This window comes from Lissotriton vulgaris, chromosome 7, assembly GCF_964263255.1.
Source record: "Lissotriton vulgaris chromosome 7, aLisVul1.2, whole genome shotgun sequence".
Lineage (NCBI taxonomy): Eukaryota > Metazoa > Chordata > Amphibia > Caudata > Salamandridae > Lissotriton > Lissotriton vulgaris.
This window is the reverse complement of record NC_141695.1, coordinates 3,068,125-3,093,921: the sequence shown is the minus strand read 5'-3', so window position 1 is coordinate 3,093,921 and position 25,797 is coordinate 3,068,125. Positions and strand designations below refer to the sequence as shown.

The 25,797-nt window shown below is 45.3% G+C and overlaps 1 protein-coding gene across 1 annotated transcript in view; it reads left to right on the top strand.

The window, feature by feature from the left end:
* The window catches only part of LOC147700478 (putative cation-transporting ATPase 13A4), a 965,394-nt gene that overhangs the window by 409,655 nt on the left and 529,942 nt on the right, over window positions 1-25,797 (top strand). The window contains exons 4-7 of the mRNA XM_086928423.1: window positions 4,362-4,432; window positions 17,058-17,138; window positions 20,150-20,219; window positions 20,759-20,893. Of these exons, the coding sequence (XP_086784549.1) occupies window positions 4,362-4,432; window positions 17,058-17,138; window positions 20,150-20,219; window positions 20,759-20,893 (357 nt within the window). The remainder of the gene's footprint in view (window positions 1-4,361; window positions 4,433-17,057; window positions 17,139-20,149; window positions 20,220-20,758; window positions 20,894-25,797) is intronic.

The window sequence follows — 25,797 nt, the reverse complement described above, 5'->3', positions numbered from 1 at the left end:
ATCAGCAGTATTATGGAGTCAGAGTACAGGGTAGAGCCTTCAGTATCCTCACCATCAGCAGTATCATGGAGCCAGAGTACAGGGTAGAGCCTTCAGTATCCTCACCATCAGCAGTATCATGGAGCCGGAGTACAGGGTAGAGCCTCCAGTATCCTCACCATCAGCAGTATCATGGAGCCGGAGTACAGGGTAGAGCCTTCAGTATCCTCACCATCAGCAGTATCATTGAGCCAGAGTACAGGGTAGAGCCTTCAGTATCCTCACCATCAGCAGTATCATGGAGCCAGAGTACAGGGTAGAGCCTTCAGTATCCTCACCATCAGCAGTATCATGGAGCCAGAGTACAGGGTAGAGCCTTCAGTATCCCACCATCAGCAGTATCATGGAGCCGGAGTGCAGGGTAGAGCCTTCGTTATCCCACCATCAGCAGTATCATGGAGCCAGAGTACAGGGTAGAGCCTTCAGTATCCTCACCATCAGCAGTATCATGGAGCCGGAGTACAGGGTAGAGCCTTCAGTATCCCACTATCAGCAGTATCATGGAGTCAGAGTACAGGGTAGAGCCTTCAGTATCCTCATCATCAGCAGTATCATGGAGCCAGAGTACAGGGTAGAGCCTTCAGTATCCTCACCATCAGCAGTATCATAGAGCCGGAGTACAGGGTAGAGCCTTCGTTATCCCACCATCAGCAGTATCATGGAGCCGGAGTACAGGGTAGAGCCTTCGTTATCCCACCATCAGCAGTATCATGGAGCCGGAGTACAGGGTAGAGCCTTCGGTATCCCACCATCAGCAGTATCATGGAGCCAGAGTACAGGGTAGGGCCTTCGGTATCCCACCATCAGCAGTATCATGGGGCCAGAGTACAGGGTAGAGCCTTCAGTATCCTACCATCAGCAGTATGATGGAGCCGGAGTACAGGGTAGAGCCTTCAGTATCCCACCATCAGCAGTATCATGGAGCCAGGGTACAGGGTAGAGCCTTCGGTATGCCACCATCAGCAGTATCATGGAGACGGAGTACAGAGTAGAGCCTTCAGTATCCCACCATCAGCAGTATCATGGAGCCAGAGTACACGGTAGAGCCTTCAGTATCCCACCATCAGCAGTATCATGGAGCCAGGGTACAGGGTAGAGCCTTCGGTATCCCACCATCAGCAGTATCATGGAGCCAGGGTACAGGGTAGAGCCTTCAGTATCCTCACCATCAGCAGTATCATGGAGCCAGGGTACAGGGTAGAGCCTTCAGTATCCTCACCATCAGCAGTATCATGGAGCCAGAGTACAGGGTAGAGCCTTCGGTATCCCACCATCAGCAGTATCATGGAGCCAGAGTACAGGGTAGAGCCTTCGGTATCCCACCATCAGCAGTATCATGGAGCCAGAGTACAGGGTAGAGCCTTCGGTATCCCACCATCAGCAGTATCATGGATCCAGATCCAGAGTACAGGGTAGAGCCTTCGGTATCCTCACCATCAGCAGTATCATGGAGACGGAGTACAGGGTAGAGCCTTCAGTATCCTCACCATCAGCAGTATCATGGAGACGGAGTACAGGGTAGAGCCTTCAGTATCCTACCATCAGCAGTATCATGGAGCCGGAGTACAGGGTAGAGCCTTCAGTATCCTCACCATCAGCAGTATCATGGAGCGGGAGTACAGGGTAGAGCCTTCAGTCTCCCACCATCAGCAGCATCACAGCAGCAGCCTTCTGGCAGGGGGGTCCTAGATGTAAAGTTGTCCATAATATTTGCAAAACTAGGAACTACCCTCTGAAGGCCTAGCGGAGTGCCTGCCACAAGTACTGTGTCATCCGCGTACATACGTGCAGGTACTGGCCACTTCCCTACTAACGGTCGGTCCTGGCACTCCTGCACTGAAACTGTTCCTAAGTCATTTATGTAAAGCGTAAAAAGGAACGGAGCCAGGACACACCCTTGTCTCACTCCTCTCATTACATTAAATTGTTTTGTGCACTCCCCCGACCCCATATATAACCCCAGGTAAAGCTGCCTCAAGAAGGATTTTAAGGAGTCATCCACCCACATCCTCTCTAAAATCTTCCACAGTTTATCGTGGATAACGCAGTCCAATGTCGCAGTTAAGTCCATGAAGGCCAGGAATAGCCTGCCCCTTTTTGCCTTGATATATTTGCCTATCATGATGATACACCATCATCCACTTAATATCTGATGCCCCTCCTCACTCACTAATATAACCTTTCATACGCCCACTCTAAAATACAGACTACCAATGTCGAAACCATACACACACCAATACCAGTTAGTACATACCCACTCACTGATTCATAGGTCTAAACACACATCCACTCACTCACCCATACAGTTACTCATTCACGCAGTCACTCATCAATACAGCCACTGATACATGTACTCATACACCCATACAGACACTCACATACCGCCACTCGCCCATGGAGCTACTTACACACCTAGTCAGTCACCCAAAGATTTATTCACACTGCCGTTTACTCACCTAAAAGAAAGTGGATCATTTCATTAGTGGTGAAGGATGTGGGCCCTTCTCAAGAAACTAGTCCGCAATCTTCTGTCTTCTGAGAACCAAGCAATCTGTTTTGGCGCGCGACTCCCTCAGGATAGCAGGGCAGAGCCGGCCAAGGCCTACTCAGTGGAGGTGGTGCCCGCTTGTACCCCAGTCTTCAGGCACACGCTTGCTTCATTTCTGTCTAATTACCCTTTTGTGTGAGAGTAATCAATGTGACCCAGCAGAGTCATCAATGTGACCCAGTAGAGTCATCAATGTGACCAGCAGAGTAATCAATGTGACCAGCAGAATAATCAATGTAACGAGTAGAGTCATCAATGTGACCAGCAGTAGAGTCATCAATGTGACCAGCAGAGTCATCAATGTGACCCAGTAGAGTCATCAATGTGACTAGTAGAGTCATCAATGTGACCAGCAGAGTCATCAATGTGACCAGCAGAGTCATCAATGTGACCCAGTAGAGTCATCAATGTGACTAGTAGAGTCATCAATGTGACCAGCAGAGTCATCAATGTGACCAGCAGAGTCATCAATGTGACCAGCAGAGTCATCAATGTGACCAGCAGAGTCATCAATGTGACCAGCAGTAGAGTCATCAATGTGACCAGCAGAGTCATCAATGTGACCAGCAGAGTTATCAATGTGACCAGCAGAGCCATCAATGTGATCAGCAGTAGAGTCATCAATGTGACCAGCAGTAGAGTCATCAATGTGACCAGCAGAGTAATCAATGTGACCAGTAGAGTCATCAATGTGACCAGCAGAGTAATCAATGTGACCCAGTAGAGTAATCAATGTGACCCAGTAGAGTCATCAATGTGACCAGCAGAGTCATCAATGTGACCAGCAGAGCCATCAATGTGACCAGCAGAGTCATCAATGTGACCAGCAGTAGAGTCATCAATGTGACCAGCAGAGTCATCAATGTGACCAGCAGAGTCATCAATGTGACCAGCAGTAGAGTCATCAATGTGACCAGCAGAGTCATCAATGTGACCAGCAGAGTCATCAATGTGACCAGCAGAGTAATCAATGTGACCAGCAGAGTAATCAATGTGACCAGCAGAGTAATCAATGTGACCAGTAGAGTCATCAATGTGACCAGCAGAGTAATCAATGTGACCAGTAGTGTGAGTCAAAGACCCAAATATCATTAGGAGCCTGTTGAGAGAAAAATCAATCTTGAAGTTCAGATCTGCATTCAGTCTCCTGACTTACCATAAAATTGGTGCGTCAACTGAGTCCCTCGGTCTAACGATGGTGAAACTGCAGTTTGGGGAAGATTTCAAGATTTTACTGATAGTGTACAACACGATAGAGCACTATAAATACTATTATAAAGCCTGCACAAGTCAACAGCGATCCATGAAGGGTTCCTTCTGGTAGAGCTTACTTGTGCACAGGTCCTTGAGTGAGTTTGAGGGTAGTTTTAAACACAGCCTGCACACATGTGCACACAAGTGTGTCCATGTGTTCACATACAACCAGCCTAGAGGTTTTTACCGTAGCGGCAATGGGCCGTTTCATAAAAAAGTCACACTTGTAGTTAGCAATCCATATTCCATTTGTACAGAGCTTACAGTGACCGCGCCTTTGGTAGAGAGACTCATTCACAGCAAAAGTCCATGAACCAGGGTGTCCAAAAGTGAATAATCCCGGGGGGATCAATAGGCAGAACTCATTTATCAAAGTGCCCTTTCTTTTGGACCCAGAACTCATTAAGATCAATTCATAGAAAGATGATATTTGGAACTTTGCATATGTAACCTTCTCTTATATGATCACACGGTGGTGGGATGACGTGGTCTTCTAATAAGGTCATGTTTGTTTCTGCAGGTGCGATTTATGCAAGTACAGAAGATTCGGTATGTTTGGGACAGCTCGGAGAACCGGTTCATGAAAATTGGGTATGGTTCGTTTTCTCTACACGAAGAACTGTTTGCCTCCAGCCAAAGGCTGATATTTTAGGAGTGGGGGAGGTTCCAGCATCCCATCGCCTCGGGCATCTTGGACCTGTTAGAGCCTGACATAGAGTTGAGTCAGAGTCCCCGCTCCTGCAATGGCAAGTCACACAACTCCCAGGAAGAACACAAAAGTCCCACCATCTTCAAGACCTGTTAAAGACAATCCATCTGTGCCATCCAGATAAAGACTGCTAAAGTAAACCATTTTAACGATAAACCTACCTGTACTGCATCTGTTTATAAACCAATAGATCCTCTTTTTCTCTTTGGTAGACCCACTGGATATTTCTCTGGCTGCCCATAACCAGAGCAGGCCATGGGTTTCTCCTCCAACACTTCAGAAGACAATGGGGCATATTACCAACAAAGTGGCGAAGAGAGGTGTTAGCCGCCTTGGCTTAACCTCATAGCTGCTATGGAACGTCCAGCTCCAGTGCTGGACGTTCCATTGCGCAGGTGAGGTTCGAATGTTCAACGGCCGACGGCAGCACTACGGAGGTAATGGTGCCGTCGGCCGCCGAACGTGCGCAGCACCTAAGAGGTTAACGCCTCTCTTCGCCACTTCGGACACGCTAGGCTGCACCGTATTACTAAGGATATGGTGTAGCCTAGTGTTTCCCCCTGTGATGGCGATAAGTTTTACAACTTAACGCCAGCACAGGCAGGGAAGATGTGTTTATGTACAGGAAGGTGTTTCTTCCTGCAAATAAACAAAGCTTAAATGCCATTTTGTAACTTACATGTGTGCTGCTTCATGCACCACATATATAAGTTACAAATTGGCATTTTTAAAAAGAGGTTTGTTTATGTACAGGAAGGGGCACCTTCCTGTACATAAACAAACCTTGGCATTTTGCTTTTTCCATGTGTGGTGCACAGGGCAGCACACATGGAAAAAGCAAAAACGAGGAGAAATAGTGCATTTCTCCTCGTTTCGCCACTTTAAGAGCAGGTCTTTCCTGTTCTTACATTCGTCACTGCCACCTATTATCGCCTCTCTTGATAATAGGTGGCAGGGTCGAAGTGAATGGGTGCTGCGGTGGAACACCCACTGCAACACCCACTGCACTCCCCCTTTCACGATGAGTTTATCGTGAAAGGGGCCCTATTACCAAGGCAGCATTAAGTCAATTAACGTGGCTTTATGCTATATTAATTAACTTAACACTGCCTTAATAATAGAGTGATGAAAGTATTGTCGCGTTATCGGCAGAAAAGTGGCGCTGACGCGGCGATAAGGGGCTTGATAATATGCCCCTGTGTTTGTCATTTCTCATTGCTGTCTTCAATCAGTGCATGCCACAAGAGGCTCTTCTATTCGGTGGTCGCTGGCAAGCAAAGTCTCAAATGTGCCTGGCCCTGCCAAGATTTGATGACAAAGGGACAACTGGCATTTGAAGCTTGTGGTTATGATTCAACCTTAACTGCCCTTTGGCCCCAACTCCAGTCCCTATCCCTCTTACTTCCTCATTGCCTCTTCACCAAGACTAATGCATTCCTCTTATAGACACTACACAATTTCATCACAGCCAAGTACTGCAGCTACCTCATAACAGAATATTTTTCAGGTTAAATGACAGATCGTATTTGTATTTGTATTTATTATTTGTAACGCGCAACTGTCACCCTACGGGTATCCTGGCGCCCAAACAGGAAGTAATCAGATGGTAAACATACACTAGCTGTCATGACATCTGTCTCTGTTTCACTCAACTAGTACTCCAGGTTACTGCTGGTGGCTTTGCACTGTCTTCAGGACTAGGATCAGTCACTCCTGTGTTGACTCTGTGTGTGGTTTCCAGGTAGCTTGGCACTGCCACCAGTGGCAAGGATCAGTCACTCCTGTTTTAAGTGAGTGTGTGGTTTCCTGGTAGTCTGGCACTGCCTACAGGACGAGGATTCTGTCACTCCTGGGTTCACTCCACAATATACTTCCAAGTGGCACATCTCTGTTCCCTGAGGCATGAATTCTGTTACAGCTAGGTATACTCCATATTGCCCTCACAAGTGACTCAGCACTGCCCAATGGGCCAGGATTCTGGTGTTCCTGTATTATGTTCATGTAGTTTTTCCTGGGTGAATAGAATTGCACCAGCGGCTTTGATGCTATTGCTCCTGGATCGACTCCTTATTGTACATCATGGTAGCTCACCACTGCTACCAGGGGATGGGATTCAGTTAGTTCTGGGTGACCGTATATACCATTACATTGGTTCTTATGTTTAACCCAGGGCGTAGTTCGCGAAGTAGCGCTATGCGTAGCTACGCGAAGTGTGCTTGGCACTATGCGAGATACGGGTAGCTCTACGCGAACTGCGTAGTGCGCTGTTTGTGATGATTGCACAGTGCCTGATGCTTGTCCGCACTGTGCAATCATTGATAACGGCATCTTGCACAGTGTGAGCTGTCGTTTTCTGCCGCTCAAGTAGATTTTTACTCGAGCAGCAGCTTTCTCAACGAGCACTGGTAGTTTCTCATTGCGAGCGGTCGCGAGCATACCCGACCACTCGCAATGGGAAACATGACCTCCCCGCATTGAGAATCTCGCCGGGAGGTTTATTTTCCACGCTCACAACCGGCAACTTGATGTTGCTGATCGCGAATGAGGAAGAAGACTCTCTGGGATATCGTTTTGCTTGCTCGTGGTTGCCAACTTGACGTTGAGGACCGCGAGCAAGCAGAAAATAACTTCTGCGCTACGCTACGCGTGTTTGCATCGTGCTACGTGCAATTCGTGTACTGTGAAGTAGCGCAAACTTTGCAAACTACGCGAGCGTAGCGTAGTGCTTTGCCCAGGGTTACTTATGTTTCAAGATAGTTGGTATATGCTTTCATGGCCACTTGCATATTCACTACACAGCAGGAAGTGCAGATTGCCTACATCGCTAGTCAGGTCTCCTTTGTGATTATTTAAGAGACACCCAGCCTGTCTGTACTGCGTGAATCACAAGTTTTTTTCGAAAAAAAATGTTTTATTCCATTTTGTTTAGATTTCATTAATTTGTGAGTATGTCTTCCAAGGCACATTTGTCAAAACAATCAAGTAAACATTCAGACAATAATGTGCGCAATATATACAAGTGTGGAAAATGTTCACAATAAATACTCAAAGTTCAGAACACCAAAACAAATACTATAAACAAATCACTTGAAACATGAAGAACATTTGACAAAAAACATTTGACAAAAAACACCAGTCCTTCAAATTGTATACCAATGGACAGGCGGACACATGGATTCAGTGGAACTCCCTGCCTGTCTCAATAGACCTGTGATTAAGTGTTTTAAGGATTGGACAGCTGGGAAGGATGACAATAATATTAATTATGCCCTGGCTGCACCCTTCTTCCTTGTCACAGGCTGGGAGTCAACGCGTTTCGAACCACTGATGAGTTGAGGGTTCTCCTCAGGACGTGGACTGGGTGAATCCTTTTCTGTAAAATAGGGGATTTGGTGTAAATGTTGTGTTGCGATAACATAATAGTGACCTCTCTGACTGATTGAATGATATTACTGAAAGTACCTGAAGGAATCACGCAGAGGCTGCAGCAGTGATGAGCAGCTTCACACGGTGAGAAGGTTCTGAAAGAATAATGATTATGGCAGTAAGGGCTGCTATGCCTAGCTGGACAAAACGAAGTGCATAATGAATTAAATATGCTACCGACTGTCCTACCGGCACTTGTAAACAAGAAGATGACATGTTGATTGAAACGCTCAGAATTATGTCCGGAGATCCGGAAGGGGTACTGCTAGCCTTCAATTAGAAACTGAATAAAACATGACAAATAAAGAAGAGGTTTTAGTAGGCGTGCAAAACCCGAAACTCGCGTGTCGCAACTCGTATTTACTAAAGAAGTTGGTACGTGTACTCACTCAGATCGGAACTGCACTGAATCCGTTCCGCGGCCTCCGGCGTTCGGCGTGCGACGCCTTGGGCCAGCTGAGGTGTATTTGAGGTAAGAGGGAGCTCGAACTGCTTGCACTATAGAAATGGAAAGCGGACTGGGATGTAGAAGTCCCGCTAGGGCTTGTATTTGTAGTTCAGTTTCGCCATGACGGAAAATTAAATTATTTGAAAAGGGACAGATAATGGAATGAAAATTTAGATCGGCACACAGCAGGTGCAGTCAGCACAGACACGACTGCTCAAAGTGTAAGAGTGGAGCTGGGAGGTACCGTGGCAGGTGGTACTCGTGATTAGAGGCCACCGCGAACACACTCAGTTGTATCATACACGGACAAAATCCATGAATGAAAAAATAGAGGAGTGATGTAATGAACCCGCAGCACAGCCAAAACAATGTGAAATCTTCGCAGACAAAGCTAAAAATCATGATGGTGGCTTCTGGTCCCCACAGGTAGGGATTTCGTCAGACGTAAATTACAGATTGCCCAGTTCAGATAGTTCATTCAGACCAGAGTTGGCTGTATCGAACTTGAGAATTAGGTAGGCCTCTTTCTGGGATAGACGTGTGTCCGGATCTCCACTGCCACCCTTGATTACTGCCAACACAGTCCATCTGGTGTCATTCGTCGAATGCTTATGTTGTAGGAAATAAGTCCATTAAAACTGCAAATTCGTTAAAAAATAGAGATACTCAGCTCAATGAAACTACGAAGCCAAAAATCAGTTGGCTAAGTCAGAACCAAGAAGACATCATTCGAATTCCGGAAAAAGACAACATAGTGGGGACAACAAAAACTATGGTTGCAGACACTGAATCAACACCACAAATCTTGCAAATAACAAAACAAATTGCCGGCAAAGCAGGGGTCCAAGACAGTGTTAACAGCCTACAATATGCGGAGCATCGAAGTGAAATCGGAGTCCGATTAAAGTCTATCCCCCAAACACTATTTGAGCTTGGATCGAGAGATCAGGATATGGCCGATAACAATATTATATCCGCAATTGGAATACAGAGCAATTCGACCCAGGACAACCTAAGTTTCAACATAACGAATAAGGATATTAAGCAACCACTTCAAATAGACTCCAATGATCAAGGGTTAGATCCATTTAAGCCTGGAGTCGAGAGTCATCAAATTATCTGGGCTCCGGAATATAAGACACAGGGATATCACGATATTTTGAACAGATGTAATATCCTGAAATTAATACCTGAAATCAGTGAGCTAAGAAATATCAGATCCACTGATCTTGAGCGTGTGCAATTTCTGGCAGGCTCTACGAACTTAATAACCGAACAAACATTGACAACATGGAAAACCCCCGGGATCGCCCAATTAATATTGGAAAAATCTGATTTATTTCAAATATGGGGCATTCGATTATCACAGCCCGTTACTCTGCGCAATCCGTTTCCATTAATAAAAACTAGAAGTCCGCAATCTACTAGGAAATTGGCCAAAGTGTCTCCTCAAAAGCCCGTCTACTGGATTCTATATAATGCCAAAGGCAGAAGCAAAGAAGTTCTCGCCCAGGAAGAAAATGAAGTAGAAAAAGGGGGAGAAATTAGATCTCCAACGGACGATTGGAAATGGCTTCCCAGCTTGTTAAATGCGAATCAGAAAAACTGACCGAGTAAAGATAATACGAAGCAAGCTGATAAAAAAGGTATACATATTGTGTCATGGAATATCCCTGGAGCTAAAAAATTATTGGAGGATGGAATAGCCCTAGACGATTGGGTGAATTGCGATAAAATTGCTTTACAAGAGACTTGGCTGCAGCAAGAAATTGCATTGGCAGGCTTTACACACCACTCGGTAGCCGCAGAAAAATGGAAAATCTATGGTAGAGCCATTGGTGGCCTCTCAGTTTGTGTGTCAACTGCTCTACGAATTAATTTAGAACAACTTGAATCTCCAGACCCAAGTATTTATGTAATCAAACTATCAGGATTAATTGCAAACAATAAAGTGACAACTATCCTGATCAATTATTACACGCAACCAAAAGGTCGAGTGAAAAATATAAAAAATGCCTTATTATGCGAGGTAATTACTGACCTTCGCAGCACCGAGCCATCGTGGAATGTCATAATAACTGGTGATTTTAATTCTAACCTGATAAACTCCCTGGAGGAGGATGAAATACCAACAGCGGATGACATGCATTGGGGTGTTCCAGAACAGATTCAAGATTGGGCAAAGACCAGAATGGATCAAACAGGCATTCAACTGGTTACAGAGTTAGAGTTTCTAGGTATGCGTGTCCTGAATGGTAGGACCGATGAGGATCAACCTCCCAAAAAAACCTTTTATGGTCCGCATTGCCAATCTACTTTGGATTATACAAATGCAAGTCTTTCGTTATTTCCCTTATTAAACAGTTTTTATATTGAATATTCACCAATGAGCGATCACGCAATGCAACATATTAAATTCAATCTGTGTGTGGAAAGATCCCAATCTTCATATATTCTTGAAGGAAAATTATGTTCAATAAATCAAAAACGTATAGACTGGTTCAATTCAAATAAAATCGAGTGGTTCTCGATAATAGTGGAAACGATGAACAACTTAGGCGATATCCCAACTAATAATATACAAGCATGGTCGATCTTTTTAGAGAGTCTAAAACTGAAAATGAAAACACCAGTTATGAAGGCCAAAGGTATCGGCCTAAATAATAGATTGCCAAAAGATTTGGAAGATCAAAGACGGGTACTGAGAAAACACATAAAAAGTTGCAACCATATGCCAAAGACTCTTATCAAATGGATGCGTTTTTGGCCTTACGGAAGAGCTATAAAAAGAAAGTCTGGGAGTACAAAAAAGTCATGAAGGAAAAATTCTGGTCCAAATTGCTCTTTAGTTCCAAAACCTCGGATACAATTATGTTCTGGAAATTATAAATCAACTAACCAGACCGCCGAACATTCTTGTATCAAATGTGCAGGAAAATGAATGGGTTACTTTCCTCCAGTTAAAATTTAAAGGAAACACAATAAAAACCCCAGGGAATCAACCCAACCTGCAATACGACAATAAAAATACAAATGAGGTGGAACATAGCATACAACAATCACCAATCAATCCAATTAAAGCACTTACCTCGACCTTAACACTCGGAACTTATTCTATGGAGGAGATAACAAAAGTAATTAATAAGGGCAAGAGTAACGGGGCCCCAGGTCCAAATGGCATACCTCAAGCAGTATACAAACATGCACCTGAATACTGGAGTCCACTTCTTGAGAATCTCTTTGCTGATGTTCAAAATCTTAATCAAATACCAGAAAGCTGGCAAGGATCCATACTAGTGCCTATATACAAAGGTGGAGACAGAACCAATCCATGTAACTACTGACTAATAGCACTACAGGATGTGGAAGCTAAATACTTTGCATCACTTCTACTAAAAGACCTGGTTACCTGGTCTGTTGAGAGAGATCTGATCCCAATTAACCAAACGGGGTTTAGAGCAGGGATCAGAACTATTTCAAATATTCTATCAATAACTATGACAGACGATAAATGCCTGAGTACCAAACAGGAGCTGAACTTATGTTCTATCGATCCGCATTTGATAGTGTGGATTGGGACTTATTATGGATAAAATTAAGATCATGGGATATACCTGAGAGGATACTAAGGGGCTTGTTGTTATTCTATACGGACACTTGGACACAAGTAAAAGTAGGAGATGGTACCCGATTGTCAAGAAAAGTGCACACAGGAACCGGCCTAAAACAAGGTTGTGTCCTGGCCCCTCATTTATTCAACCTATTTCTCTCGTATCTCTCAGGCAAATTAAACACCTGCAATGCTCACCCACCGAGACTAGACACCTTGCAACTCTGACATCTCGCATATGCGGATGATATTGTACTTATGAGCCTAACAAAAGTTGGTATGATCAGGCTACTAACCGAACTTTCACTTTTCTTGTCTGCGAATAAGCTGACTTTGAACTTATCCAAGACCAAAACTATGTTAATTTCCAACCGACGCTCAATAGATCACAATATCGGTATTGAAGGCAAAAGGCTAGAAAGGGTCTCAAGTTATAAATATCTGGGATTTTTTATTGATGATAAGTTAACTTTAAAAGCCCAGAAACACTATCTTATACAACGAGCTGGAGCCTTGATTTTTGCATTTAGCTCCCTGTTCAAAAAACTAGAGGGCCCCTTGTTAAAACCTTTACTAACAGTTATTGCTAGTAAAGCTCTTCCTACTTTAGCATACGCAAGTGCAGCAATGCACGGCAAGGATTGTGCCCTGTTAAATAACTTGATTATCAAAATCTACAAGAAAGTCTTTCAACTTCCTCGCACGGCTTCACCAGCGCAAATACGCCTAGAATTTGGTCTTATGAATGAGTCAGTGGGAAGATTATATACGTGCATCAAAACATGGTAAGGGATTAAAATGAGCGCCTCTGACAATCATTTAAACAAATTTTTGTGGCAAGAAGTCGAAACACGAAGCAGATCTGAGGCAAATAAATTCCTGACCAGCGCACTGGAATTAACATGCACCGCCCAGCTATGGGATACAAATTTGCCATTTAATTAATTTAAACAGGCATTAAACAAAGCCGCTAAATTTCATTCATTGCTCATTGACAAGGGAATCTTCTCCCATCGCTCGCACTCTTGAGTGTGATTAACAGCTATAAATTACTTACTCTGGCGCTTTATCTGGATTCTACATACTCAGTTTTCATCAAAAAAGGTTGATGGCTCTAAGATTCGGAAAATATCCAACGATGGCCGATGCACCGCACCAGCCTGGAAACATGCGGTAACCGTTGCCTGTCGGCTTTGTGGTCACAACAAAGAGGACTTAATTCATATCATCTGTCATTGTACAAAGTTGAAACAGGAGTGATCGCTCCTTTTAAAGAATTATTTTCTGATTAAGCGATTGCGTACCTGCAGGTCAGCGATCATTGGCTGCTTGGACTCTACGGACTCACAAATTAACTGTAAGATTGTAAGGTTTCTGCTTGCTTTTGAAAAACATCTGAAAGCAAACTAATATTTTTATCCGTATTATGTTATGATATTTATATTCTTGTTGTCTGTTTTAACTTTATTTCTGAGTATTGGATTTTACCTTGATGCAAATCTTGAATATTATTTTAATTGATTGTATATTTAATTACTGTTTCTGAAGTGCAAAGGAAATTTGTTATGGTTTTAATTAACTAAACAATAACGTTTTTGATTTGACTGTACAGCGATGGTGGCTGCAGGTGACAGCACGCCACCATTCCTATGACTGAATTTCAAAACTAAAAACTTTTTTTTCAAAGCAGACTGTGTTCCTTAGATCAATCAGTTCTGAGTTAAAAAAAAGGTTCCATTTTGGAACTCCAACCCCCCAACCCCCAGGCTCTCAGCATGATTTTGAAAGGGAAAGGGGTCCTCGGGGGTCATTAGCACATCAAGGGTTTGCACTGGTAAACTAGAAATACATTCCTTTCAAAATTGGAATGGGGAAGGAGAAGCCCTGTTCCTAGCCCGCCTTCTTCTCCTGGCCCCCTGTCATCAAAGCCCTGTTCCTAGTCCGCCTTCTTCTCCTGGCCCCCTGTCATCAAAGCCCTGTTCCTAGCCCGCCTTCTTCTCCTGGCCCCTGTCATCGAAGCCCTGTTCATAGCCCACCTTCTTCTCCTGGTTCCCTGTCATCTTGGTCTTAGTTCTGGTACTGCTTTGTCCTTTGGCTGGTCCTCGTGCATCAGGTCTTCAGGTCCTCCTCGCGTAGGTTTCTCAGACCCTCCTGGTCATCCTAGTTCTGCTAGTCCTCCTGGTCTCCCTGTTCGACCTTGTTCTTTTCCATCTGACTGTGGTCCCCGCTATCACAGTCCTCCTAGTAATGCCCTTCCTAGGTCCAGTGTTTCTCATGCCTGCGGTACTCGGCCTCCTAGGTCCTATGCCAGGTATTACCCTGGTTCATGTAGTTCCTGTCACTCTAATTTAGGATTCTCCTGAGCCTGGTTCTCGTGAGCATCTGATACTCGCCCCACTGGGCCTGGACTTCGGCCTGGACTTCCTTGTCCTTTGCATACCTCCTGGTCATTCTGATCTAGGGCCTTCTGCTAGACCTGGTCCTTTCTGTTTGTGGTCATCCTGATCCTGTTCCATTTACTTATTCCCTCTTGGTTATACTTTATCTGATCTCTGCGGTCCACCTTTATCTGATCCATTGGTCTCCTGGTGCTGGTCTTCTTTCATCTCTTCACCTGGGTCTGCTGCTCCTAGATTCCTTGTCCTATTGTGCCTCACCTATTTGTTCCCAGTCCCCTCTGGCAATGGTAACCCTCCTCCTCCTGGTATAGGAGTCCCTAAGCCTGTCTCTTCTTCTCCTATCCATGTATCTCTGGTCATCCTAACACTCATGGTGGTTCACCTCATGGCCCTTATTTTCCTACTGGTCCTTCTCCTTTCTTCTCCTTCACAAAGTTTTTAGTCAGGTACAGCCGTGTCACTCAGATTTATATATTGTTTGGCTTCCAGGTTTCTTTTGCTGAGGCAGCACTGTCAAGGACAGAAATGAGTGCTCAGCAGAGACAGAACTTTCCCCCGTAAAACACTGTTCAACATCTTAAAAATCAAAACTACCATTGCTAAGATACATTGTGCGGGTGACAATAATGTAAGTGTGCCCGAACAATGAGAAGAAATAAAGATATTTAATGCATTGCTCCTCTATCGAGCAGGTGTACAATTATGACACATTCACAGGATTGCCTCCCTTGGTAAATTTGGGAATATGCCAAAAAGCATGGATGGATGCATGGGAACACACACTCTCCACCCATGTAACACTTTACCAGCGCAGGGTAATGCAAGGGAATTCATTTCGCAGCCTTGTGTTGCTCCAGATTGATCAAGCCGTGAAGGGCCAAACAAGGCGGCTTTGCGTGGCTCGGTGAATCTGACTTAAGAATGGCATCCATCTGGGCCCTAGTGTGCATTGGTGTTTCTGGTGGCTGATGTGTGTGCAGCTCCCGAGACTCTTCGTGACACGCCATATGCCAAGCTGACTAAGGCATCACCAATGGGGCATTGCGCTACCTACAGCCCGTGCGGCCTCACCATGTAGTGCTCAGGTACTTTTGTGTTTTTTCTTGGGCACTGGTAAGGTCTCCTTTATATGCATCCAATTAATGATCCCTGCCAAACCCCATCGGCTGGGGAGCCACCACTGACTGCCCCCCCCTCCTCTCTTAAGGATGCTCTAGAATACACCAGCCGGTACTGCCTGTGCCACTGTGGCCATATCACTTGGGGGATAGGTTCTGATGCAGTCATGGGTTGTTCTGTCCGCCACTGGACCTCTCATCTTTGACCCCCCCCAGGTTCTAATGTAATGTAATGATGTCTTGTAAAGCGCATGAATCACCCCACATGGGGAATCTCTGCGCTGTAGACCGCTGAGGAACCCGTCCTGGCTTTCCCTGTGAGATGGTCCCTACTGGGTATCTCCAAGGTGAAACCAGGCATCCCCGACATATGCGGGGGGCCGTTGTGGAGATGAGGCAAGCTATTGCCCAGAGTTGCCGAATGTGATCCCTGGTTAGAGTAGGCACCGAGGTTAGAATTATCGAGTCCGCTGACCCTGGTCCAAGACCCTGCCACGTCGGGGATTGAACCCTGTTCCCGGGCCGTCCTCTGCTTCCGGGTCTGCCGCCTCTAACTAATGAGCCACAGCACTCCAGGTTGTGACGCTCCATCATAGCACCGATGAAGAAGGGGGGCCATCTTGCTCCAGCTCTAGCTGTGGCACTGGGACTTGCAGGCTGCTTGGACAGCTCACCTTCTCTGTTGCTCAGTCGGAGCACTCCAGGCTGTGACGCTCCATCATAGCACCGATGTAGAAGGGGGGCCATCTTCCTCCAGCTCCAGCTGTGGCACTGGGACTTGCAGGCTGCTTGGACAGCTCACCTTCTCTGTTGCTCAGTCGGAGCACTCCAGGTTGTGACGCTCCATCATAGCACCGATGTAGAAGGGGGGCCATCTTCCTCCAGCTCCAGCTGTGGCACTGGGACTTGCAGGCTGCTTGGACAGCTCACCTTCTCTGTTGCTCAGTCGGAGCACTCCAGGTTGTGACGCTCCATCATAGCACCGATGTAGAAGGGGGGCCATCTTCCTCCAGCTCCAGCTGTGGCACTGGGACTTGCAGGCTGCTTGGACAGCTCACCTTCTCTGTTGCTCAGTCGGGGCTATCAGTTTGCAGACGAGATGGTTACAAGGGTGGAGATGTATGTATGGTTCCAGCCGCAGGAGCTGTATTAGCAAGCAGCTATCTTGGTTCCTGGCAGTCTGTCTCTCCAAGATTACAAACTTTACCCATATTGAAGCATGCATTTGTAAACCTATCACACCCCTTCCTAGTTATTGATTCTATTGACCACATTTTATCCTTCTCAAAAGACTGACTGAGTCGGTTTGAAGAATTTTTCCTGTAGTTGCTCAAATTTATGTGCAGCAGGCTCCTTAATACAATGAGGTCTCTTAATCGGCTTAGATCAATGAATAGTAATCAATCTGAAGAAAAGGAATAAGAAGACCTCTTGGATAAATGTACATTTATCAGATATTTGTCAATTACATAATATGCAAAACAATGTCTTGTGTTCTCATTTCAGGGCTCTGGAGGAAAAGTACTCCTGCAACGACGTACACACAAAGCTCGGATCTGGATTCACAAGTGAAGAACAAGAAATCAGGTAGGAAGACTGTGAGCCACCACTCAGAATGAGCAGCACAGTACAATGTATTGATGTTCAATGCACTACATGTAGCACCTACACAGAACTGTGCATAGAGACTTAGAACCTCAGTGAATTAGGGTGCGCCAAAACTCACCTTAGAACCCAAAATCCCCTACCAGGCTAGCAATCAGTGTCTCATTGGTTCTTACCGACCCCCATTGAATTAGACAACCCAGAACATGGACTTAGAACACCTCAGGTTACGTGGAACACATGAACGCTCTTTCGTTATACTAACATATCAATTCAGAACCAGGAGTCAATGAGGACACGTGCCCGTTTGAAATGTTTATTTCTAATGCAGTGTTCTCCAACGCAGTATGTTAGCTAATACAAGCAAACATATTATAAGGAACAAGGTTAGCAGCATGGTTACTATTCCATAGAATACAAAAGGCGAAAGCATGTTAAAATGCTAAAGGGAAAAGGTCCGAATGGAACCTCGGTTTACCCTCCCTAGCTAGTATATTATATTATATCTACAGAAGGTCTCTTTGGGTTCAGAGGGCGGGCCCATACCTATGGGTTCCGCAGAAATGGATCACGTCATCTCCTGCACCAACTCTCTGCATACGGATATTCATCAAGTGAGTGTCTCATACCCTGTACAGAGCATTATTAATCGCGCCTAAACCCAAAATTGGCCACAGCTGCATACATATTATGTCTACTCAGTGCACTGATCAGTCCGAACAACAAGCGCTGTGTTAAAATAACCTTGAAGGCCTCGGCACCCACTGTACAGTCATAGCTTACCAAGCAAGGCTGATATTATAATCAAACATGTTATTCTCGTGTGAAGCAAAATATCCAACTAGGCAAAAAGCTTTAATAACAAAATGTGTCGTGTGCAGAGGCAGCAGAAAAGGAAAATGGCGTTTAAACTTCTAACAAGCTCATGCTAACATAACACAGTGCAAAGGTGAAAGCAAACCACAAGACACCCGCACTGTGAAATTAGGATTAAGCAAGAGCTCTTTGAAAGTTTATGGGACTAATTATCTGAGGTCTTCTACTGCACTTAAAATATTCTTTTTTGGATGATTCAAATTGTTTCAACATGCATGGTTGTCAAACTGAAAACAAGGAGATGATGGAGGGAGCGCTGAAACTTTTCAGACACTCACCCCGAGCCACAGATCTGGGTTGAATCCATCATCGTTCTTTAGCTCACTCCACCACCTCAGTTCGGATATGGCCATATGCAAATTAGTCTTGATCCTGTGCCTCATGGGAACAGTCCAGCCCGAACTGCCAAGCCATGTCTTCCCTTGTCCGAAACAAGCATCCTAGGACCGGTTTCGGGCTAACAGCCCTCATCAGCCAGTCTAGCTTGACTCCAGTGGCAAAGTGAGCAAGAGATCCACGTCTGGGCATACCCTGCTAACTTAGGGCGAACAGAGCAAACACAAGGAGATGATGGAGGGAGCGCTGAAACTTTTCAGACACTCACCCCGAGCCACAGATCTGGGTTGAATCCATCATCGTTCTTTAGCTCACTCCACCACCCCAGTTCGGATATGGCCATATGCAAATTAGTCTTGATCCTGTGCCTCATGGGAACAGTCCAGCCCGAACTGCCAAGCCATGTCTTCCCTTGTCCGGAAACAAGCATCCTAGGACCGGTTTCGGGCTAACAGCCCTCATCAGCCAGGCTAGCTTGACTCCAGTGGCAAAGTGAGCAAGAGATCCACGTCTGGGCATACCCTGCTAACTTAGGGCGAACAGAGCAAACACAAGGAGATGATGGAGGGAGCGCTGAAACTTTTCAGACACTCACCCCGAGCCACAGATCTGGGTTGAATCCATCATCGTTCTTTAGATCACTACGCCACCCCAGTTCAGACATGGCTATATGCAAATCAGCCTTCAACCCAGGTCTGTGACCTGCAGTGAGTGTCTGATAAGTTTCAGCGCTCCGTCCATCTTCTCCTTGTGTCTTCCTTTGTTTGCCCTAAGTCCTTGTATTTGGTTTCCAAACTGCACATTCTGTAAGTAGAGGTGTGTGAAATGTGTGTTATTTGCTCTCACAAAATTATGCAAAAAGCCAATCCAATATTGTAGTGTCAACTGCATCCTCCTGTCCATTTAGCATTTCATGCAAACAAAAAATAGCACTAAAAGCTCCAGTGCCGCAAACAGCTGCAGCTCATATTCTCGCCGTTCGAGTTGATGCTGCGCTTCCACGACATAGCCTTGCTGTTCAAAGATGGCCGCCACATTCATGGTAAGTCGCCATGCTAGGCTTTGGCGGTTATTGTGTCAAGTAGCAAAGTATCAGTGAGATGTTACAGAGGTTTCTGCTGTGCCTTCCATGAGCCAGCATCAGTGTAAAGGGACACATGGCTCCATTCTCTGGAGTGATGACAGTGCTGCAGACAGTGTGTGTGCACACTCCTCCCACACCAGAGACCTTCCCAGCCACCTCCAGTGATCCACTGCTTGCCCCTTTGATTCCACACATAGGTCAGAGGTGACAGATGCATGGCTGGCCAGATTCCCTTGTCCATGACTGAGGATCTCATCAAGTCAGGCTTTTCTTTGCACTGAATCACTTGTAGTCCTGTTTATAGCATCATATGTTGAGGACTTCAAGAGACCAATGAACAGACCTGGACTGGAGAAGCTGCTCATGCATGGACCTTAGAAACATCACAGCTCTGATGATGCAGCATTCACTGGGACATGTGGGGGAGATGAGATCAGCTGCTACTTCTGTTGAACCCTAGTGTGCATCCTTGAGGGGCAATGTTCCCATCATCGATGACCAAGTAGCTTGAAGTAGTGTAACCATCTGTTCACAGCCAGGCGGAATCAATGTCTCCCACACCTGAGAAGGTCACGGGATCTGAGGCGTGTAGAGTCTAACCACATGTGCTCAAGGAGCTGGAACCTCAGAAAGCAATGATTTATGCATGTGGTGTGTTTGCAGTGTTTATTACTAACCAAGGAATTGTTCTTTGTAGGAAATTGATAGTGGGACCCAATGCTATTGAAGTAGAGGTAGTCCCAGTCTGGAAACTGCTCTTCAAAGAGGTAAGAAAGGTTCCTGGACGCTTACAGTGTTTTAGTAAGAACCCAAATAAATAACACAGTTAACTGGCTGATAAGGGCTTTAAATAGGTTAATCAGTTTTTAATCAGGTTATTACAATGACTGCTCCTTCAGGTGTGAGTGGTTAATTTACTGTGTAGAGTTTCAAATATTCTGAGTCATGGCTGTAGCCTGAATCCATTGCATAATTCCAAACTTTTGGCTGCAGTTATGCATTTCTATTGTCCTTTTGGTGGAAATGTATCAAAAATATGTAGGAAATATTTTACTATCCCAAAAAACTGTACTCCCCAATTTAAATGAATTATAATTATATCCAGGGATATTATGGTATTAGGCCCAGTCTCTAGTTCAGCACCCCCAGGGAGGTATTCACGCCACAGACCCAGTGCTCTATTGCAGCTTGCACTAGTTCTATCAAAACATACTGACCTTGAAAATATCTGTGTTAATGATTAATGTAAATCATCTCTATCATCTGTGAAAGCTACTTTGATCTGTTTTCTCTTTGTTCTACACAGGTTCTAAATCCCTTTTATTTGTTCCAAGCTGTTGCTATGGCTCTCTGGTTGTACCTTGAGAACTATGAAATTCCTGGTATCATCATCTTTATGACTCTAGTTTCAATCATAGTCACCACTTATGACCTCCGGAAGGTGAGTGCTTTTACCCACTGAAAAAAGTAATCTCTTTGGTAGGGGCTTTGATGGGTTCACACCTGGACAGCAAGATAAAAAGGTTGCACTCCAGCTAAATGAGTGGAAAGTCTAGCGAAAGGGAAATAGCGTGGCACAAAATGAAGGATGTGTGGCTACAGCGGGGGTGCAACAGTTATACATCAAGCTAACCTAAATATACTGTCCTGGCTAAATTCTGCATTCAGTGCTGCTCCCCTCAGTGGGTGAGGGGATAGTGAACAAGGCAAGACGTGACTATGGTATGGGTCATTTCACTTACAAGATAACTGCTGTACCATACACTGCCATGCCATCCATAAACCATGTCATTAACCACACCAGACCATTTCTTTTGTATTTCACTATGATCTCAAAGTGTGCAAAAGTTTGTGAAATATACATTAGTCAGATGGATACAGGCTTTAAATGGGGTTAGTTTGTTGGTCCGTCTGAGGTCATCTGTTAGTTAGTTCCAAAGTTTTGAACCTGGCAACCACAGTTTTCTTATTCTCTCGCCGTTGTGCTAATCTTGGAGTCAGGTCCGCATCAGCTAGCTGTTTGATCTGTCAGTCTTAGGGTGGTCTTAGCCTTTAGCCTCCAAATTTTGCTGAAATGAATCTTTGTTGGCTCTAGGACTCTAGAGTGCATTTTACCAATGCTAAGCATTGCTACAGTTCTGTGCTCTGTTCCATTAACATGGTAAAATTGGCTTACAGCGGATTGCTTATATTTAATTTACTTCTAAGACCCTTGAAGAGTGGTATACAATATACCCAGGCCTGTAAATTAAATGCAACTTGTGGGCCTGCAGCACTTATTGTAGTACTTAGCATGTGTCCCAAGCCTGCTGCAGTATTTCTGGGGGTCTTGAGTTCCACCAGATTAGTGGTTTTTCCCTTTCTCAGAATCACCTCATGGGGCCCACCCCAATGGTCTTGGAGGACCCTGAGCTCCATTGGCTCTATTACACTCACTTTCTGGCCAGGTTGAACCTCCAAACAGAGTGGGCTCCTGGTTGTATCACTGTTTCATGACTTCATGACTCTCCTCCAAGTTCTCAGAAGCTTTCTTCTAGAACATGGCTCTTTGGGTGCTCAGGATTAGCATGGAACTAAACACATCATGGGTGGGGGTTACTTGGATGCTTTCTCCCATCCCTCCTTCACCAGACATCCCCTAACAGGGTGGCCGTACAGAAGTTCAAATGGGATTAACCAAACTCCCTTCTTTGTCACCTCCAGTAAGCAACATCAGGCATGGCAAAGGACATCCCATTTCTGCCTCATGGGCCAAGGCAGGCCCATAATCACACCTTTTAAGGTCTTGTTGAATCTTTCAACAAGCCAATTGGTTTGTGGATGACAGGGTGTGGAGAACCTGTAGGTTACCCCACACTCCTTCCACGTGGACTTCATACATGCAGACCTCACATATTACATCACTCATGACATGGTCAGTCACTGATGACATCTCAAATGATATCACTGATGATATCATCCACAGAACCATGCACAACCATGATCACTCACACCCCTAGATACCCTTTCATACTCCCCCTCACACACCCACACAACCACTCACATACCCATTCACAGACCCATACAAGTACTCACACAACCAACACTCACCCACAGAGCCACTCACATACCCACTCACCTACTCATAAAACCACTCACAAAACCACTCACTCACCCATTCAGTTACTCATATAGCCACACACTCACCCATACAGCTACTTAACAACTGCTTATACACCTATACAACCACTCACACACCCACTCACCAACTCATATAGCCTCTTAACACAGCTACTTACTCACCTATAAAAGCACTCACACACCTAATAACTTAACTATACATCCATTCCCACACTCATTCTCAAATCAAGCAACTCACACATAGTCAAGTCAAGTCAAGTCAAGAGATTTATATAGCGCGCTACATACCCAGAGGGTCTCAAGGCACTTGAGGAAGGGTGGGGAATTACTTGTCGAATATCCACGTTTTAAGTTGCTTTCTGAATGCTAGGTGGTTCTGAGTAAGGCGAAGGTGAGTGGGAAGTGAGTTCCAGGTTTTAGCTGCCAGGTAGGAGAAGGATCTACCTCCCATGGTGGTTTTGTTGATGCGAGGTACAGTGGCAAGGGCTTGGTTGGAGGATCGTAGTTGGCGGGAGGGGGTGTAGAAGGACAGTCGTGTGTTGAGGCATTCGGGTCCAATTTCGTAAAGTGCTTTGTGTGCGTGGGTTAGGAGGCGGAAAGTAATCCTCTTATTGACGGGGAGCCAGTGGAGGTTTTTCAGGTGACCAGAGATGTGTTCTTTACTCACTTCACCAAACACCCACTCGAATAGCTACTCACTCACCCACACAGACATTTATATATCCAGTCACTCACTCATAAAGCTATTCAGACACCCACTCACTCACCCACACAGTCACTTGCACACACCAGATCACACACCCATACAGCCACTCACAGAGCCACTAACTGTTCTTGTGACCCTATCCTCAAAGGTTGAAGGAGCAGGACCCAAACACCAACAGGCCTTAAGGATGTGTGTTTATTTTGTTATAACAGTGTCCTTGCCTGCACTTCAACCACATCATGTCCCTGAATGCTACATGTATTCCCTCTGAAAAAGACTGAGAGCATGCATAACTTCAGTGTCCATAATATGCACCCACTCTCCATGTGGGGAAACAAATGCTTAAATGGTGTCTTGATTGTCATTGGCAAATAATCTTATAAAGTACTATTGTAATATTCTATTTCAATTCAATTCAATTCAAATAATCTTTATTTCGATCGTTAGAGATCATAAAAGATGTACAAGTAAATCAACCATAAAAACATTAAAAATATTAAAAATAGATTCCGTATTGAGGAAATAGAAATTTTTAGGTAATCAATGTGTCCCCCACTCACACCCTATCCATGCACCCATGTTCCATGTATGTCGTGTAATTCCCTTCCCGTGCATGCCATGAAGATGCATATGCATTTGCGTCCAACGTTAACATGTTAGTTATTCAGTCCTCCAAGAAAACCACGTTAATTTGGCTCTTAGGCCTATGGTGCCAACGTCTTTACATGGTGCACTTTTAAATATCGCAAAGCACACGTACTTCACGTTTTTCTGGCTCAGCCGAGCCAGGCCCTTAATTGAGACTCCGAGTCTCTTCTGTCTCTGAAAGCTGCAGTTTAGGTATGCATCCCTAACCCCTGCCTTACTTCCTGCTCAGCGAAGCGGTGCCCGGCTCGGCCTGGCCTGCCTGCCAAAGACCGTATTTTTCCTACAGTTATCTGCTCAGCCTCCTCGAAAACACATTCCAGTCTAGTGAAATAGGTAAACATGTTTCCGGCTGCAGAGCAAAGGGCCCGGCCTCCTGTCTCCATGCAAGTAATTTACTGAACCCGTTACCATGGTAGGCCCATGGCCCCCACGCATTGCACCAAGACACGTATGCAGGCACTAGCATTCAGTATTGAACGGCCTGTGCCCGAGAGACCTTTTACTTCAGACAATATATCCTCCAAACATAAGATACCAGATATGCTATAGGTGCAGGTCGTTCTGACATCCCAGACACCATGACTCCTCTACTAGTGCTAAAAGTCAAGCCCCCCAGTTTCCCCAGTTACACGTCTGTACCACGTCATGCTCAGTTGCGCACGCACCCATGCCAAAGGTTTCTGCTGACCCTGCAGAATTTCTCTATGCATCCACCCACCTATAACACTTCTGTGACGTTTCCGGTACACACCTCCGTGTACGCCCCTGTGCACGCCCTCTTTTACGCCCATGTGGTCTTATCATTCCCTTTTTCACTTGTTACGCCTACTGTATTCATTTCAATTAGACTGTTTTACTATATATAATGTGTGATGTTAATAAAATGTTGAATGTCCCTTCCTGAACCTTAGTGGTGATGGAACTCGATGTCCCGGTTCTCGAGAATCTTAATTAAAGCCCGTATGACTCAGATACCACGGACTCTGCCTCTCATTCATTGAGCTATCCTTTATTATCGTTTAATGTATAGAAAAATAGTCCCGGTAATTTTATTTACCACATAAATCTGGCGCCCGAACAGGGACCCCTCCCCTTCATCACGCGCCGGCGATGTACGCAGGCCCCTGACCCCTTCTACAGCCGTGACAGAATCCTGTGCACACCTGCGGGTTTTCCTGCTATCTCCCTCAGGCCCACGGAGGAGACGGAGACTGCGGTCCGGCATCCAGACGAGGCGGTGAGGAATGCGGAGAGTCCCGACCAGAACCCAAGCCGAGAGAGCAAGGTCCGAGGTATCCGGAGGCCCACCTGTTCCGAAGCGCATGCGTAGTAGACGTCGTAGCAGTCCAGTCCAGTCCAGTTTCCGAGGCCTTCAGTTTTGCTTCCCGGTGAGTTCCGTTGTTGGGAACGCATCTAGACGGGTTCATTAATTTGTGCCCGGTCAAGACGGGTCTGGGTACACAGACCTGGTCCAGCCGTGTTCACTTAGGTGAATACGGTATGACATGTCTCTTAATGGGACCGGTATGTCTGTACTGTTCCAGCAGTGCATCTAGTGATTCAGTATTCTAGTATTGTATCTCGAGATTTCAGTATTCATGTTTCTCTATGTATCAGGTAGTATCAGTCTGAAATGTTTTAATGTGTTTAATGTCGTGGTATGAATAATTGTTTGCTATTCATTACTGTGTTTATTGTGTTCAAGTTCAAGTAAGTTCAAATATGCCACTGTTCTCGAAATTACGTCAGATAGGAACTAGGAAGGGGATACTCGCAAAAGCAGTTCCCGTCCCGCCTAGGGACACTCCAGGACATTTTATGTACCATAAGCATGGCTTAGATGCCATACTGTACTTAGACTTGTGGGTTGA